The sequence below is a fragment of the Dreissena polymorpha genome, chromosome 1 (assembly GCF_020536995.1).
Source record: "Dreissena polymorpha isolate Duluth1 chromosome 1, UMN_Dpol_1.0, whole genome shotgun sequence".
NCBI lineage: Eukaryota > Metazoa > Mollusca > Bivalvia > Myida > Dreissenidae > Dreissena > Dreissena polymorpha.
In genome coordinates, this window is record NC_068355.1 from 182,076,557 (window position 1) to 182,096,261 (window position 19,705).

The 19,705-nt window shown below is 36.2% G+C and overlaps 1 protein-coding gene across 1 annotated transcript; it reads left to right on the forward strand.

Moving 5' to 3' along the window:
• Positions 1-1,218: 1,218 nt before the first annotated feature.
• LOC127864829 (uncharacterized) lies at positions 1,219-9,466 on the forward strand. Its single transcript, XM_052404724.1, has 5 exons — positions 1,219-1,226; positions 1,684-2,132; positions 3,037-3,395; positions 3,990-4,047; positions 7,895-9,466. Exons 1-3 carry the CDS (start codon positions 1,219-1,221, stop codon positions 3,384-3,386), a joined length of 807 nt encoding a protein of 268 aa, XP_052260684.1. The 3' UTR covers positions 3,387-3,395; positions 3,990-4,047; positions 7,895-9,466.
• The last annotated feature ends 10,239 nt before the right edge of the window (positions 9,467-19,705 follow it).

Below are 19,705 nucleotides of genomic sequence, written 5' to 3' on the forward strand. Positions count from 1 at the left end.
CAAGGTCACGGTGACCCGAAATAGTAAAATGATTTTCGGATGATAACTCAAGAACGCTTTTGCCTAGGATCATGACACTTCATAGGTACATTGATCGTGACTTGCAGATGACCCCTATTGATTTTCAGGTCACTAGGTCAAAGGTCAAGGTCACAGTGACAAAAGTCATATTCACACAATGGCTGCCAGTATTATTTTATATCACACTCGATCATATTTGCATAATGAAGGAAAACTCCATTAGTATATAAAACGATATTACAACGAGAATTGAAGATGTATGTCATTAAACTGTAAGGCATATGAGGTTAAACTTAAATTTATTGACATGATTATGCAGCTGCAGAATGTAATGCCTGATAGTTGCACTTTTTATGCCCCCCCCTTCGAAGAAGAGGGGGTATATTGTTTTGCACATGTCGGTCGGTCCGTCCGTCCATCGGTCCGTCCACCAGATGGTTTCCGGATGATAACTCAAGAACGCTTAGGCGATCATGAAACGATCTTAAAACTTAAAACGATCATGAAACTTCATAGGTACATTGATCATGACTGGCAGATGACCCCTATTGATTTTCAGGTCACTAGGTCAAAAGTCAAGGTCACGGTGACTCTTAAATAGTAAAATGGTTTCCGGATGATAACTCAAGAATGCTTAGGCCTAGGATCATGAAACTTCATAGATACATTGATCATGACTGGCAGATGACCCCTTTAGATTTTCAGGTCACTAGGTCAAAGGTCAAGGTCACAGTGACCCGAAACAGTAAAATGGTTCCCTGATGAAAACTAAGAATAATTAGGCCTATAATCATGAAACTTCATGGGTACATTGATCATGACTGGCAGATGACCTTATTGATTTTCAGGTTACTAGGTCAAAGATCAAGGTCACAGTAACAAAAAACGTATCACACAATGGCTGCCACTACAACTGACAGCCCATATGGGGGCATGCATGTTTTACAAACAGCCCTTGTTCTCAAAATAATTTCTTTTTTGCTGAAACAAAAAGGCCCAAAATTTCAATTTTTGGTTTGTTACAGCAAAGTTTGTTTTTTTATTAAATCATGCCAATGGGGAAAAAACTGCTGTACTTATATAATTTTAATAACTAAAAAAAAATGTCCCTGAAACCATATTTTATATTACGATGATGGTGATGGAAGGACCGAATATTTGTTGTTCTGATAAAAGAATATATTTACAGGGTAGAGTATGGAAAAGTAAGGTTTGTAACTGTGTAGACATCTGCTTACTTCATATAATGTCTACACAAACATGTTATTTGTTAAGAGTCGCTTGTTACATCATTGTAGCAAAGGTATTGACCCTATTTGTTTGTTCCTGATGACCTGGTTTGTGAAATATAAGCTGTATAACACTGTTTCATTGAGTATAAATGGTTTAGTATTTAAAGTATAACACTACATAACATTTTGTGTTTAATTTTTACAATGCTATGTATATTAAGGTAAATTGAGTACACTTATTTGTTAAAACACTAACAGATATGTTTAGCAGTTCATTCCTAAAACACTATTCTGTTTCTTTATTAATATGAAGACAATGATCAAAACTTCATATTCAATTTTCAAATGTTTTTACTTGTGTGACTTGTATGTTCATTTTATCCTTTCAGACCCATCCCTGAGTGGTTAAAATCACCGTCAACGATATCAGTGCAGGGGTGTTCACTGTCAAGGGAAAGTCTGAGCACAATGTGTTCATACCAAGTGATTCATACACATGCTCAATCAAAGCCATCTGTGTCCTCCCAGATGGAAAGGTCCTGGTTGCTGACAGCAATAATCAGAAAGTCAAGCTTCTGAACCAGCAGTACCAGGTGGTGAGTCACTGTGGTGTGACTGCTGGGCCATGGGACATGTGTGTTATCACACCCAGTGTGGTTGCAGTGTCTGTGGATCATGGGATCCAGTTTATCACAGTAAACAAAACCCAGCTGGTGCCAGCGAGGAAGGTTCAGTTAGAACATGATTGTAAAGGTATCGCCCACCACCAAATGGACCTGTTCATCACTTCAAGTAAAGCACTGTACAAATACTCACTGAGTGGAGATCTGGTGAATCTGGTCTGCACACTGTATGAGGATGTGTCAGGGCCTTATACAGGTAAGAATCATGGGGGATATCATATGTATAACTAAGAAAGTGTAAATGTGTATAATGTATATGTTTATTGATTGTTGCTATAGCCAGACAGATTTTCAGTATTATTGGTTTATAAACATGAGTTATGAAGCATTTTAATTGTCACTACATGGCATGTCTATAAATAGAAACTGAGTTCCTGGGAAAGAGACACTTTCAGACCTGGTCTTCATTATGTTGTACAAATACTTTACATGTACAATATCTTTTATACATGAACAAATCTCATAACATGGTATAAAAAGATGCTCTTTAAATTGTTGAATTTGGATCTTTAGAAGTGTTACAAAAATGTATGTAAATGTAATTAACAATTTTTAGAAACTGTCTATTTTTATATTGTTAAGCAACAATACTAGACAGAAAAGTGTCAGTATTGGTTGTTTGCCAAATTATTTTTCTAGTTATAAGCACTTTTCAGACACAATTACAGTCGTACCACTGCACAATAATAATAAAAAATTATGTCTTGTGTCAATTTTACTTATATGTCAGTACATTGTTATCATATTCGTACATGTGTAGGAAATATATGTTTGCAGCAAAAAGTAACATTCATATACACATGTTGATTGAACTGTGTAATTATTTTCATCTTTGTAATGATTTCATCTGTGTAAGTGTATATAGCACTTCATTTCTACCTCACCAGTCGCATTTCAAAATATCACTTTTACACAATAACACTGACATTTATTGCCACACATAACTATTAAATAATTCAAATGAATGCATATGTTAACATATGTTTATTGTCTATTTATAACAACCAACACATATGTAATACAATATCACTGCAGTCTGTTTAATAAGATTATTTAACATTGACAGTAATTCAATATCTTGATGTTACTCTGTTTTGCAGTAGACAAGTGTGCTGTGAGTCCCACAGGGTACAGGCTGTACATCACCAGCTTCTTGCAGCACAAGCTTCTCACCCTGGCCAGGGATGGCACACTCCTGGCTACATACACAGACCCAGCACTACGTGGCCCAACTGGTCTACATGTGACCCCTGCAGGCCAGGTGCTGGTCTGTGGAGAATGGTCCAACACTGTACTACAGGTGGGCTGGGAGGGAAAGAGTAAGCTGGCTACGCTGGCTACTCAGAAGGATGGAATGAGGTGGCCAGAGTCAGTCTGCTACAGCAGCACCACATCATCCATCATTGTGGGACAGAATGGGGACAACATCCTGGTGTTCAGAGTGGAATAGTGTGTACATGTATGTATTAGTTGTTGTAATTAGTGAGTAGTATTTCAATGACAATGTGTTGTTTAGCATACCAACATTGTAGTGTAAGTGTGTAGTTAAAGATACAAATAATTTATGTACACACATTCTTATCTGATTACACATTGTGAAGGGTTTTGTTTGAACATTAGATTTTATGCATATTATGTTATGTTGTCATAACGTTTGTGTCATTATGGTCCTAAAATTTAGTTCTTGTAAACTTTGCATGAAAAAACAAAGCATTTCAACTGAAAATTTAATATTTCTACATATATGCACATGTACTTAGCAACTGAGGCTATTTTTAGACTTTCATTTCTATAACACCATGCCATGTAAGAAATGTATCTGGATGAATACTTTTTTTTATAAAATATGAAATTGTTAAAGTAATCTTTGGAGGAGTATATATTGATATTTTATGCAATGTTTACAGAAAGGTAACACTTGATGTGAGATTTATTAATTTGCCATATTTTATGATGTTGAACATGTCTTATTGATTTTTATTACATTAATATAAATGTGTGTGAGTCCTAAATATACATACAAGAAATACATCGAGCTATTCTGCTGCTACAGTTGCTGCTGAGTCGGGACAACGATGCTGAGGATGTGGGGGACAAGCATGACGCAGAAGGTAAAAGAGACGCTTTGTCAGGCTTTTTCTTGGCCACTTTGGGAAAAAATAAAATTTTGGGATTTTGAATTTGTTTTGTGCTAAAAGTCCATTGATTTGGGAAAACACATTTAATATAAGTTTTAAAAATACTTCAAATTATAGGAATAAAATCCTATTATAATAGTTATAAACTTTGTTAGATCTAATTGAAACATAATTGAGATATAATTTTCATAAGGAACAGCATATAACACGCTTTGGGTATGGGTCCGTTAAACAGACCCATGAATACTCAAGGAAAAGCCCTGCTTGTGTATTTCCTGTTTATTAAGATGAGATGGAAAAGAATGGTATGAAATTACATAAGGTAAAATATTCTTTTAAATTGTTTGTTTATTGTAAAATCATATATATTCGCCCGCATGTTATTTCGTGGTTAAAAAAGACTTTCATGGACGTGGTAGTTAATGTATGACTTTCTCAGTTTGGAAACAATAAATATGGAATTTGTGTAAGTTATTTCCAGTGTGTTTGTATTTAATTTGTGGATCGTTCAACCCTTAAAATCATTAAAAAAATAATGTCCTGCGAATAATAGTGTTTTTGCAGTGTATAAATAAGTGAAGTGGACGAGAATAATATGATATGATTTCACAGAAGGTAAAATGGCGTCTATTCTTGTGTATATCGTGCTTTTAGTACAACTTATTTTACTTTATGATCAATAAACCAAACCCTTTTCCAGCTCGATGCTTTCCAACTTATGACACAGACACCCCAGAAACACAACACCGCAATAATTTCTGCCATCCCCATGCAGGCCTTGAGTTTTTGTAAAGCTGCGAGATATTTAATTAAGCCTATTTGATTGGAATCTATTCCATCTAATGCCATATAGAGTCTGTTTGCGAGGAGGTGTTAAGTTTTCATTGTGTAAAGTGTTGTTTTTTTAGTCAAAACAGGCCCCGTCACAAAGGAGCATGATTTACATAAAACCACCATTTTTTCACGGGATATTATGCGTTCTTGTTAGTTTCATGGAATAAATGCGTTTTGTTTCATGGAGTTAACGATTATTGAAAAGTGTAAAGAAAAATAATTAAATTGAAAAATTTGTATGGGAAAATAATTAAAACAAGCAAATTTGTTGAATTAATAGCACACGCCAATATGCTTCTGGACACAAAAGTATTATATTTGACACTCAAAACAACAATGTTTCATGATACAAAGGGCCAAAACTCCGTTATTAACAGATGGTGTACAATGCCATTTTGCGTGCATCATCCTCTTATCCATATATATTCTCATTTCATGTTTCAATAAAATCCGCCAAAGCACTTCAAAAATATGGCTCCAAACACACAAAAAGCATTTTTAAGATACAAAGGGCCATAACTCTGTTATTAACTGATGGTGTACAATGCCATTTGGCGTGCATCATCCTCTTATCCATATGCATACTCATACCAAGTTTAAATGAAATCCGCCAAAGCGCTTACACGATATGGCTCCGGACAGACGGGCTGACAGACGGAAGGACTGACAGACAACGCCAAAACAATATCCCTCCGCCTATGGCGGGGGATAATAAAAAGTACAGAAAAACGTATTGAGCACCTCTAAACTCACAATTTCGCACTGAAAAAAGCCCAAACACGTTTTAATAATATTATATTTCTTCTTCGATATAGCATATAAGAAGTTTACAGTATATTTATTGTATTCTGTAATATAAGTTAATGTTATTTCCTCTTGAAAGCCCTTTATGAATCTAAGCACCAACAATGGAAGCCATATGTCTTATCAGGCATTATTATAATTATTTTCATTGTTCAAACATTTCTACGTGAAGGATCGATCTAAAATTTGGCATGCACATTGAGGATAGATGAAAAATGATAAGGAAGTGCATATTTTTGCGTTTTTAACAGTTCAGGTTGTCTTATAGGTTACATTATACTAAATAATCGTTTCATGTAGGGCTGTCCTCACTAAAAAAAAATATATTTTACTCGAAGCCATGTTTTACACTTTAGGCTGGTGTTCTGGCTTTATCTCTTGGATATATTGGAAGGGAAAGAAAAGGTGCTCACTACTTAATCCCTGACATATGATAAAGTTAGAGACTTAAGTACAAATCTGACCTGAAAACAGTTACATTGCACTAGAAAATGGCCGGAAAATTTAAGGCGCAAAAGAAGTAGAGTTTGACTTGAGTAAAGTTAATGTTTGGTTTTAACATGACATATCTTTTTTATTGCTTAAATTGATTCAGCTTAGAATGAACTTTCAGAAAAAGTATGGTTATGGTGGTCTCTATGTTCAAAATGTTGCATTTATTTTCTCTTAAAGTTGTCGCTTTTACATTGAATTATATAGGGAAATCATTTAGTATATTGTGGCCTTTAATTAATTTAGCTTACACTAACAAAGGAGAGAACTGTCAATATGTACCAGCAGTGAGTTGTTGCCATTAAATTGTTTCATATTTTATTAATTTGTCTTACAACTTTTATGACATGATGGTTTACTTTGGAACTGTTGTCTAGTGGGAATTTAAACAGAGTTTAACACCAAAGACCTGTAAAGGTATGGTAAAAATGGTGTGTGTGTTTATGTAACGTTGGGAATACATTAATATGAAGTTGTTGCCTCCCATTTATTATTATCCCCCGCCATAGGTGGAGGGATATTGTTTTGGCGTTGTCTGTCTGTCCGTCTTTCCGTCCGTCCATTCGTCCGGAAGTGCTTTAGCGGATTGCATTGAAACTTGGTATGAGTATATATGGATAAGAGAATGATGCACGCCAAATGGCATTGTACACAATCTGTTAATAACGGAGTTATGGCCCTTTGTATCTTGAAAAAATGCTTTTTTGAGTGTCAAATATAACACTTTTGTGTCCAGAAGCATATTGGCGGGGGATATCAATTCAAAGAATTTGCTTGTTGAAACTTGTATCAACAGTAAAACCTCTGTGAAAGAATTGTAAAAGTTAACCGATTATGATTATGAGTACAATAAACAATTTATTAAGGTCGCCGTGGTGTAATGGATATGGTGTCCGCCTTAAGCGACCGGGAGGTCACGGGTTCGATCCCCACCGCGGGAGCGTTCTTTAGATCTCCCGAAAAACACCCAGTACTGATTCAAGGCCCTGGAAACGGAATCGAGAGCGTTTATATAAGCCTTGGGCTTTCGATGCAATCGAGCTAAAATAAATAGGTTTAAACTAAACAATTTATTATTTTTAACAAGATGATTTTCCATTCTTTTTTGTTGTTATGCAGGAAAAAACCGGCTAAAAACATCAATGGGCCACGCTGTGAAAAAATAGAGCTTAATGCATGTGCTTAGATTATAGTCCCAGATTAGCCTGTGCAGTCCGCACAGGCTACTTTGGGACAACAATTACCTCTTTAAAGGTATGTTTTGTTGAAAATAAGTATCTTCTTTTGTGAAAATCCAGTATCGTCAGACAGTGTCCTCCATGATTTGCTTATGTGGATTTTACATGCCAAAATGGGACGAAAGCTTCTAATATTGATGAGCGGCGATTTGGCTTATACAATTACACTGAAAGTAAAGTAAGAATAATAATTATGAATTTACAGGTAATTAAAGCATTAGCCAACACTTTTAATGTTTTAATACGAAATGATTTAATTGCATTAATTTTCATTAATTGCTATTTAGGACAAGGCACCAATGAAATGCCAAATTAGAAATTCAGATAATTATCTTTTGCTGTTGAAAACCTTCACATCCAATCAAGAGGCATATATATGTAGTGTAGTATACATTGTAATATAAACATGTATTACAAGTTCATATCCCCCACTCTAGTGTTGTTGTTTTCAGGAGAGCACCAGCATTGATATCGAGATGGCCAAGCAACAGCACAAGTCCGGCATGCAGGAGCCCCAATACAGAACCATCCTTTCCCTCCCCTGATCCCTAGCTCCTCCCACTCGACCTCTGGCCACAAAGGGTCAGCATCGTTACACAAGTCTGTTCTGCAATAAATCCTCAGCACGTCAAGTTTTAACGCGCTGTTATGAACAACCACAATGTCCGCGTCGAGATTTTCCCAAGCAAGCCCGAGTAGTTTTGTTTAGCTCTAGTGCCCGAGTGGGATGAGTGTTACAGAAGCGAGACGTTATAGCAGTACATATGGTAACGCAAACAGTTAACGCTAACAGTTAGTTCTCGCTGTGGACATCATGAAGAAACTCACAAAGAATTAAACGTTGAATAATTTGTTTCATTCTTTATAAGACACAGGATTCGCACAGGGCTTGAAAAGTGCTTGAAAACGAGTCCTAGGCTTAAAAAGCCCTTGAACAAAGGTTGGCCTTAAAACAGTGCTTGAAAAGTGCTTAGTTCATGTAAAAAAGCCTTGAAAATGTTTATTTCTGCTCAAAATTACTTTTATCATGGCTTTAATTATAAACTTAAATCGTTCTTATGGGAAATATTACGAAAATGTATCATAGATTCCTTCGCGCAAAAAGTTGAGTACGAAATATAAGTTTCGTACAATATTGAGTACGAAATGTTATGTGTACACGTCACAGATTATGTGTGCTACGTCAGAGGTTCTCCATTGTGATCAATTTTTGCGAGTTAAAACGCAGCAATGGGGAAGTGTCGTTTCAAACCAGGGTGGTTAACTGAATTTTCCTGGGTACAGATAACAAATGACATTCGAAAAGCACATTGTTGGGTCTGTATGAAGACCATTGATGTCGGGGGTATGGAGGAAAGCGCTTTGAAAAGCCACAAGAAAGTGAAAACCCGCAAAGAAAACATGAAATTGAGAAGCAAACAGGGTTCCTGCGATGTGTTTTTTGTTAAACAGGAAGGTACTATTGTTAAAACTGTTAAATCTAAAACAGACTTAAAAAACAACAGTCCATCTGTGTCGAACCAGGAAGGCACAGCCACATGCAGAGAGTTTGCAGATAGAAGATTCAAATTTCAGGACCTTCACAACTTTGAGCTGTAGTATCAAACTCGCAGACATCCATAGACAAATTCGTTTAAAAAAATGATATGTTGAACGCGAAAGTATTGTGGGTATTTATACCGTTTGCACACAACCATCCTTTAATTACAATAAAAACATTACAAAGTTATTTCAGGTTGTGAAGTCCTTGAAAAGTGCTTGAATTTAGGTTTGAGATTTCTGTTTGAACCATGAGACAGCTATATATTCAGCAAGGAACGAGAGCAAATCAAGGAACAATCGAAACGATTCATTCAGAAGTGTATCTGCTGTAGATAGTTCGGACAGTAGTAGCGTTACGGACTGTCCTCAGCGCACAATATATTCATGTGGTGCGCCTCAGACGCGAATTCCGCCCATTATTAAAAACAAGTTGCTAAAAGTAAACACGTCCGGTTTTGTTACGAGCACTTTGCACTCCGAGCCCAAAGGGCATTGTGTCACGTAATCGGATGTAGATAAAACAAGTCTCTGATGTCTAAAATATTTCTTTTATTTCACTCTATTCCCTAACACCAAAATTGTACTATAATAATTACAATGTCAAAGTAAATAACATAACGTGAATAATTCCTAAGAGAAAGCGAGGTACTGTCTGCCTATTTTGAGGGTTATTTATACTGATCCCGTTGTGTATTCGCTTAATTCGTGACCCACGCCTGTCAACAAGTAATGGACGTCAACGTGTGTATCTTGACGTATATAGACAGATGATGTATGATCCCTACAGATTTTACACCGCCTGTAATCGCGGGCCCCTATGTAATTTGACAAGCCAATTTGTGTTCACAGGTGTATTCACACCTGGAACACGTATCGGAATGTCAGTCCTTCCCGCTTAATGTATTTACTAATTATTTATATGCATTTTACGAGTCACGAATCTTATGTTTTCTGGTCCTCCCCGCTTAATGTATTTACTAATTGCTTATATGCATTTTGCGAGTCACGATTCTTATGTTTTCTGTTAGTTACATCTCGCTGAAATATTTCTATTGACTTTTCATAAAGTAATATATTCATTATAACCCATTACATTACACATCTACATAATCAATTTTCAAATTTCATTACACCCTACCCGAAGGTTCTATTTCCTAAATTAGTTTGTTTATACAACAATAACACGACAATAACAACACAATAATGTACAATGAGATAAATTCTATTATTATATATATTATATGTATACCCTACTCGAAAGTTCTATGACGTTACACAACTCACTCTTTCAAATGAATTTTTTATATTATTATATATATTATATGTATACCCTACCCGAAGGTTCTATGAGATAAATTCTATTATTATATATATTATATGTACATTACGTTACACAACTCACTCTTTCAAATGAATTTTTTCTTATTTCATGATATGAAAAAATTACGATGATGTCAACAATTTAATCATGAGATCTGTACGAAGATAAAATATTGTATAACTCTGAACCAACGAGATTCTAAAAATATTTCCTGTTATGAAATAATGATTTTTTTTTGTTTTTTTTGTTTACCAAACTTGGTGATGTCTATTACTAAGTTTACGTCGTTTGCGTTCTAGTAGTATTTGTTTGTATCTCTGTATGTGTGGTAACTGATGTGATGCATGAATGAGGGCTATATCTGGTAATGTCAACTGTGTGAAACAAAATGTACATACACGTGTGTTGTTGAAAGTTCTGTATGATGTGCCACATGTTGGATGATATCTAAGTTTACAGCATGGTGTTTGTACTGCTGCTATACTATGTTTTGAACAGAACTTACATAAAAGTTTTGATAAAAATTGATAATGTCTTTGACGTTGGTGGCCTTGAGTGAAATATTGTTGTATGCGGTTATGCAATTGAGTGTTATCTGTTTGAGCGAATGTGGTGATTGACATGTTGCGTATTTTGTTTGGGATGGATGTTGAATATTTTAATCGACGGAATGTTTGTAGTGATTCTAAAGAGTCAATGCCGTAGTACGTGAATATTGCTTTGCAAATTTGATAATTGAGAATGTGTTGTTCATTTGTTAAATGATTGAGCATCTGTTGATGAAGAAGAGGTATGTTGAAATACGTAATCAAGAAAATCAATGTATCCACTTGAATTTCGCCAGATCTCATCATATAAGTAAAAATTGAAACATTATGTTCTTGTTCAAGGGTGGACATTTTTTCAAACGTAGTTATAAAATAATGTATTTCTTCTAATTGAGTTTCTTCAATGGGTAAAGTAATAGAAACTGGCAATTGAAAATTAAATTCTTTGTAGAATCTAAAAAATGATTGAAAGAAAATCGAATTAGTGATCCAAAAAGTAATGTGTACAAAGAGGTCAACGAGGTACATGGTTAATAAATGAAATATATAGTTATAAAAATAAGGAAATGTTTATATCCGTTTCGTCAGTGGACAGCACAGTTCTTGTATGTTGGTTTAGTGGACAATAAAGTTAGTGTAGCTGGGCGTCAGCGAACAATGTTGTTCTTGTAGAGTTGGCGTCAGCGGTTGATGTAGGTCTTGTAGACTGGGTGATATTGGACGATGGAGCTCCTGCAGACTGGGTGTCGGCAGACGATAAAGTTTGTGAAGTTTGGTGTCAGTGAACGATGTAGGTCTTGTAGAGTTGGCGCCCGCGGATGATGGGTTTCTGGTAGATTGGGCGGCAGCGTCCGGTAGAGTTCTTGTAGTTGTTGGTTTGACTCTGCGGTAGAATAACTCGTGGAATCAAAATCATCGTTAGATACAGTTCATGGTGTTGACATTAGTCTTGGTAAATTATATACAATGTGGCAATAACACATATTTCAACGTTCGTTGCAGATTATACGAGTGTTCAACGCATCTTGGTTAACTATAGACAACATCCTAATAATACATATTCCAAACGTTCTTTGAAGATTATACGAGTGTTCAACACATATATACAGTCACAATAGATGAATACGGGTGATATATCGATCGATGTGGTAGTGCACTAAACAATTGTTCGTAGATTTTAGTTTTCAAGTATATCGTTCTGTTCATTATTGACGATAGTAGGTAATATCCAGTAAACAGCCCATGGTGCTGTTTATGGTTCACAACTTGGTTGTTGACAAGTTGTTATCGCCAAGGATCATCCTGATGTCGTCGTCTGGAAGGGTTTGTTACCCTCGTAGAGACGGGTATAGGGATGACAGTGTTCTCGGTCGTTGCGGGGGTGCTGAGGGCTTTTTGACCTCAGACACGAGAAATTCGTGCGCCACATCACAGGAAGCCACGCCCACATAACCCGGGGGACTGATTTCTCCCAGGTGCATATCATCGTTGGCAGATCGGAATTGGGTAATTATGGGACGATTAGATCGGGTCATACGTTTACATTTACAGTAAATAAGGAGTGCTGCACCAGAACTCAGAGCGGTCGCTACACCTATGATAATGTAATCCCATAATGGGAAGTCACCTGATGTCGTGTCAATGTCATTTAATTGTCTGATACTCTGCAGTTTTGTTATTAAAGCTTCCATAGGTATTTCTTTGATGTTTGATAGTTCATGAGGCATTTCGGTTTTAGTGAAATTAACGAGAGAGGTATGGAATGGTTTCCAAATGGAAGAACCCTTAAAGGTAGGTACGTCGAGTTTATCGGTCTGAAGCCGGGTTTGACTGGAGTTAATGTACCAGGCATTTAATGTAAAGTATTCATTGTATGCGCGACAGTTCATGGGTACATTAACAATGTCTATGGGAGCGATAGCGCGAGCGGATATTTTATTTAGGGAATGATCTTGACATATCGTCACGAGGCGTAGGTCTTGTCTAGAGACTATCGCCCAGTTACCAGATCCTAAATATTTGGCATCAGGTAAGACGGTGTTAGGGTGTATGATCACCTTGCAATAATCCTTTATGTGCTGAGTGTTGTTAATCATAATGGCTATGACGCATAATTTAGACATGTCTACTTGGTAGAATGGGGATTGTACGTCACATGTACGTCGCGCTTGACAAGTTTTCAGTTCGTTATTTGTCAATAGGCAGTAGTGATTTCGCGCTTGATCAATCAAGAAGCCCTTAGTTTCCAGTTCGTATCTAGCGGACATGTTATAGTGGATCTTATTGTCATTGATAGTTTCGTTAGCGGGTGAGTAGGGCATATCGAAATTGAATACTTCATATACCTCGAAAGAAGCTCCTATCTCGAGGAGAGGGATGTCCATTGTAATGATAATAGTAGTAGGTGACATTACGACGGTCGTTGAGGTAGATTGGTAATAATGCCATAGGTCGGTCTTGGGATTAGCTGGTAGTTGTAAATTATTAGGCACTTTTGTCGCAATGTCTAATAGTACGTCTTTCAGGTGAATAGGTGAAATAAGAGATGGAAAAAGTTTGCCATTGCTGAGCATATTAAGTTGTCCTTTAAACGTTTCTAGATATAGTGATGCGTGGAAAACAGCCTGACGTAATTCATCAATCATGATCTTCAGGGAGTTGTAATTAACTGTATAATCTTGAACAGCATGGGTCATTGCCTGTAAACGTTCATGTGTGTGCATGATTTTGTCGTCAAGTTGTCTGAGGGTAGATATCAGAGTGTTAATGGAGTGGCGATTCTCAGTTATGTGTTGTTGGGTAACATTGAGAATAGATAAACTATTTTGTAACACATGGATAATAGTTTTCTGGCTTTCTTGAAGTTGATTAACGTGTGTTTGAATATTACGGATGTCAGAATCGTCAGCTGTGCCGAAAAGAAATTTAAAGAATCCGCCTAGGGGTAACAATGAGCGTTTCTGGGTATGACTGAGCGTTTTATAATCTAGATAGCTGTCAAGTACGTTGTCATGGTCAGAACGGATGTATTCGATTTCCGTATGGAGTTGTGCTAATGATTGTTCAAAGGCGTCTGTTTTTAAAAGTAAGTCATTTCGTTTAAATTGGAACATCATGTCTTTCGTGGTATTTGTGATATCGTTTAGTCTTGTTTCAAGTTGGGTAAGAAATGTAGAGAAGACGTTGGTATCGAGAAGTAGGGCTATTTGCCAATGAGCTCTGGTCACAGACACTTCGTTAACTTTTTGAAATATAACATTTTCGTTAATCTCAAATCCCCCGATCATGCGCAACGATAATATAAAAACAAATGATGGCAACATCATCTGAAATATTACAAAGAAGAAGTATATTATCCGATTTGGTTACTAACTAAATGCTATTTACATAACTTGAGGTCATTCAAGCGTATAGACGTCAACGTTGCTCGTGTGGTCGTTACGGTAAATATTACATATGATCAGCTATTGCCTCTAGGCACGTGAAAATCACTTTCTTAATAGATTTATTAGATCTCTGACGTTGTCGTATGGATTTTCTTTTTTTGTGCTTAATAGCTATTTCATCAATTTGCATGTTATTATCGGTCGAATCGGTGTCCGATTGACGTGGGGGCGGATATTGTTGTTCAGCCCTATCGTATTGATGTGTGTCAGATTCGCTAGAGTTTGACGCATTGTATTTGAATTGTTTTTTCCGTAAATGTTTTTGCAACTCTGCTAAGGGGATGTCTTCCTCCTCGTCAGAATTGTCCCGAATATGACGGGTTTGCCTCGTTATGATAGGTAATCCTTGTATTGACTTACTTAAATCACTATCAGATTCACTAGTTTCGGCAAAAGCTAAATTTGCTTTCCTTATGGGGCGTCCCATATTAGTATTTGATATAGGCCACTCATTTATATTAGCATGTCTTATTTGGTCAGCATGGACTTTAATAGTTGAGTTGTCTAATTGATTCTTTATGATGTATGTTAACGGTGATTTTTGTTCGATAATACGATAATATGGTCTCCATTTACTGTCTAATTTATTTGTACGGTGTAAGTTCTTATAGTAAACGGGGTCGTTAATCTCGAATTTGATGTCTTTTGTATTTTTATTCGCATAGTCGGCTTGTTTATCTTTAGATTTTTGAATTTGTGCACACACCTTTTTAAATGATTTGTGTTGTTCTTCTAATATTATTTTATGATAATCTTCACCGTGATATTTACGCCTAGGTTTTAACAAATTGTCTATTGGTAGGATGGGGTCTCTGTTAAATACTAAAAAGAAAGGCGAATGTTTTGATGTCTCTGAATGGGAAAATCGCATAGCTGCCAAAGACATGTTTAAATGTAAATCCCATTGTTGTACGTTTTCTTGAACGCGTTTTGATAGTATATTGTTCATAGTCGAGTGAGAGCGTTCATTTTTACCGTTAGCTTCTGGGTGATATGTGGACGTTTTGACATGTTGGATATTCATGGATTTTAATGTTTCTGTAAACGCCGTACTAGTAAACTCTTTACCATTATCGGTAATTATCCTTATGGGACATGAATGACGACAACAAATCTCGTTTACTAACAGGTGTATTACGCTATCGGATGACTTATCCGGCGACGGAAAAGCCTCTATATATCCTGAAAATTGATCCACGAAACATATTATATATCTATTTCCGGAAAGCGTTGTTGGGTATGGTCCGCATATATCTATGGAAACGACCGAGAAAGGGAATGGTGGTATTGCGGTTTCTGATGATACGGGAGCTTTAATTGCTTTCAAGTTTCTAGTTTGACAGACAATACATTTCGACACGTAATCATGCAATTCTTTGAACATTTTAGGCCAATAATATTTCTCTTTTATGGTTTGAAAAAGTCTTTGAGAACCACCGTGTCCATTTTCGTCATGATATTGATTAATAATTAAACCTGTCAGGTGTTTAGGTACAAAAAGCCTAAAGGTAGGTTCTTCATCGACGCTCGATATATAGTATAATATCTCATCAACCATAATGAATTTTCCATCTTCGTGTTTGTTTAGTTTCCCTAATTTTAATCTCGTTTTAATCTCAGATATGTGTGGGTCTTTTCCTTGTTCAATTTCCATGTTACAATCGTTTATTTTATCGGGTTCGATTGTCTCGTTATTCATAACCGTTTGTGGGATCCTGCTATTATCAATTACTTGTCTGTGATCGATATGCGTAGAGTCAATTACATTAATTTCGCGCGCCTGGTTTTGTCTATTTATTTCCGAACTAATCGTATAATGTTTATCGTTAATATCTAATTCTATTTCCGTTTGTTCGTCTCGGTCATTCGTTATTTTGGTATTCGGTGGTCGACTTAGAAAGTCGGCAATTATGTTCTTTTTTCCCGATATATACTCAATTTTGCAATTGTAACCTGCTATACTTAAGGCCCATAATTGTACTTTCTTGTTTTGCATCGGAGATTCAAGAAGGAATTTTAACGGGCGATGATCCGTTTTGATAACAAATTCGGCGTTGTGTAAATAATGGTGTAATTTATTTAGACTGTAAAATATGCTGTAACATTCTTTCTCAATAGTACCATATTTACATTGCGTTGGGTTTAATCGGTGTGATAGAAAGAATATCGGTTTTTCCCCTACATAATCTCCGGTTTCATTATCCCCGCATTTTTGAGTTAAACAAGATCCAATGCATTTATCCGAAGCATCTGTATACAGAATATAACCTTTATTCGGGTCCGGATAGGAAAGGTAAGGAATTTGCGTGAACGAGTCTTTTAATTGTAAGAAACTATCTTCACATTGTTTTGACCATATAAATGGGACATTCTTTCTCGTGAGATTAATGAGAGGCTCTACTACTTCTGAATACGACGGACAGAATCTCCTATAAAATCCCGCTGCACCTAAGATAGATCGTACATCGCGTACGCACTTTGGTCTAGGGAATTGTCGGATCGCTTCTACTTTTAACGGATCTGGTCTTATACCGTTTTCATCTATAATGAAGCCTAGGTATCTAGTCTCCCTTTGTAAGAATTGACATTTTGATAGTTTAAGCTTTAGGTTATGCTTACTGAGACTTTGCAGTACTGTATCTACGTGTGATAAATGAGATTGTAAGTCAGGTGAAAATATGAGAATATCATCCAAATATGCTACGGCGAATCCTTCACAACCCTTAAGTACTTTATTAGCTAATTCTTGAAATATCGATCCCGCCCCAGACGCACCGAATGGCATAACGTTAAAGTGAAATAGACCCCTAAACTCTGAAGCAAAAGCCGTTTTTTCTCTGTCTTCTTCTTTTATAGGTATTTGCCAATAACCCGATATTAAATCTAAACTGGTGAAATATTTACTTTTCCCTAATAACGCCAATATATCATCGATTAATGGTAATGGATATGCAATTGGTTTTGTAATTTTGTTAAGCTGTCTGAAATCGACGCAAAATCTTTTCTCTTCTTTATGATCTTTATTTGAATCAAGGTTATTTTTCTTTTTGTCTACTAAAACAATAGGGAAACTCCACGGACTTCTCGATGGGCTTATTATGTTTGCCGTTAACATTTCGTCAATAGCTTTATCTATGAATACCTTATTGTTTAATGGTGTTCGATACGGTCTTAATTTAATGGGAGGATGGTCCCCTGTATCGATGTTAAATTCCATTGCTGTAGTTTGTGTTAGTTCTAAATTATTTCTTGCGAAGAGAGTTCTGTGTTTTAAGAGTATTGGAAGAATATTTTCTTTTTGATCTCCAGCGACATGTAAATCTGATAGAATCTCATCTTTAGACAAGCCTGATTTGGGTGTATTGTTTTTGATAACGCTTTCGATAGAACATATTTCATTATCTTGGATAGATTGAAGTTGGCCTATGGGACAATTACGTCTTAGTCTAATCGTTTTATGGGTATTGTTTATAATTAGAATAGGGAATTTACGATCACGCGTTGCCTTGACTACTGAGTTAACGATTGTTAAACCGGGTTCGTTATCAAAGAAAGAATTACTTATTCCAGTAAAGTCATAATTTTGATTTGAGCGTAAGCTGTTTCTTTTCGTCCTGGCAAGGAGTCTATATGCAGTTTGTGGTTTAAGAACGGTATGCCTAGTTAGCCTCGCTATTACCGAAAGGTGTACATCTTCTTCCAGAGGTACATAACAATCTTTTATTCTTAAACATCCTAGGTCAAAGTATACACGGACACCGTTGTCTTGTAAGAAATCTCTCCCTAGTATTACGTTCCTATTAATGTTTTCAACGACAAAAAATGGATGTTCAATATATATACTCCCTATTTTAAATTTTAATTTTACATTCCCGCGAATGTATAGCGAGTTACCATCGACCGCTTTTAGATTAATCTTTGTCATTTTAAGTGGTGGTTTGTGCTTTAATAGATCATAAGCTCTTTTACTAATTACGGAAAGTTCTGCACCAGAATCTATCAAGCTCCTAAATTTACAATTTCCTATTGAAATGAGGCAAGAATTTGGGTTTCCACACAAAGCAATATTATACGTCTTTACGTTTCCGTCGTTACCATAGACCCCTTTTTGGTACGACGTTCCTAGTTTTATTTATTAAGGTATGGTTTTCTTTGAGTACATTCTCTACTGAAGTGTCCCAATTTTCCACAATTCCAACAGTCTATTTTGTCTTTCCAATTTTTGTCATATTCGTTCTTACGTGCGTAATTGTTTTGACCTACCGCGTATGCATTTATTTCGTTTTTCCTACGTCTACAGTCTTGTATAACATGACCCTGTCTCTTGCAATACCTGCAAGTGTTTGATGGTCTCAAATGATCGATTTCCATGGGAACAGGTCTATTAAGTGGTGTTTGAACTTGATTATGACTCAAATGTGACCTTAATTCGAATCTTGCTCTTACATTTTGTTCGGCTAATGCGGAATTGACTGCTAACGCTAAAGTAGTTGGATTTTCTCGCATTAATTTAAGGCGTAAATAATCATGTCTCAGGCCGTCAATGAAAGTTCCAATTAACTGACTTTCGATCATCTCGAGGTTATCCTCAACATTTTCATACGCTTCACTAGATAAAGACAGAAGTCGTTCCGCGAATAATTGGACATTTTCGTCGGGTTTTTGTTTGAGTGTTTTTAAGAGACCGAGAGCATAATGAGGGTCCTGGATTTCTGCGAATCTTATCTTAAGTTCATTTTTTAAGGTTGCCCATGGCTCATCAGGAAAATCAGTCAAATACCTCTGAATGTAATCGCTAACAAGTCCCCTACTAGATTGGTAAGCTACTAACTTCAATTGATCCCCCGCCAAACGTGAAAGTACCCCATATTTCTCTATGTTTTTGATCCAATTTTTGTATTCCTTAGGATTTCCGTCATAAGTTTGAATTACTTGTGAGACGCTTTGAGTTCCGATAGCATTTGTTACTCCTCTAATTTGTTCGCTTAAATTTTGAAAGAATTGTGGAATCGCTTGATCTGCCATCTTAGATAATTAACCATAGGAAAATAAGTCAGTCACTCACCGAATATTTGCCCGTTCGTTGTGGAGGTCCGGCACGTCTTCTTCCCTCTGGCCCGTGAAAGAAGTGGTACTTCTGGTTGATCCTGTTGTCACCGCGCACCAGTTAAACACGTGTCACGTAATCGGATGTACTTTAATGAAGATAAAACAAGTCTCTGATGTCTAAAATATTTCTTTTATTTTACTCTATTCCCTAACACCAAAATTGTACTATAATAATTCCAAAGTCAAAGTAAATAACATAACGTGAATAATTCCTAAGAGAAAGCGAGGTACTGTCTGCCTATTTTGAGGGTTATTTATACTGATCCCGTTGTGTATTCGCTTAATTCGTGACCCACG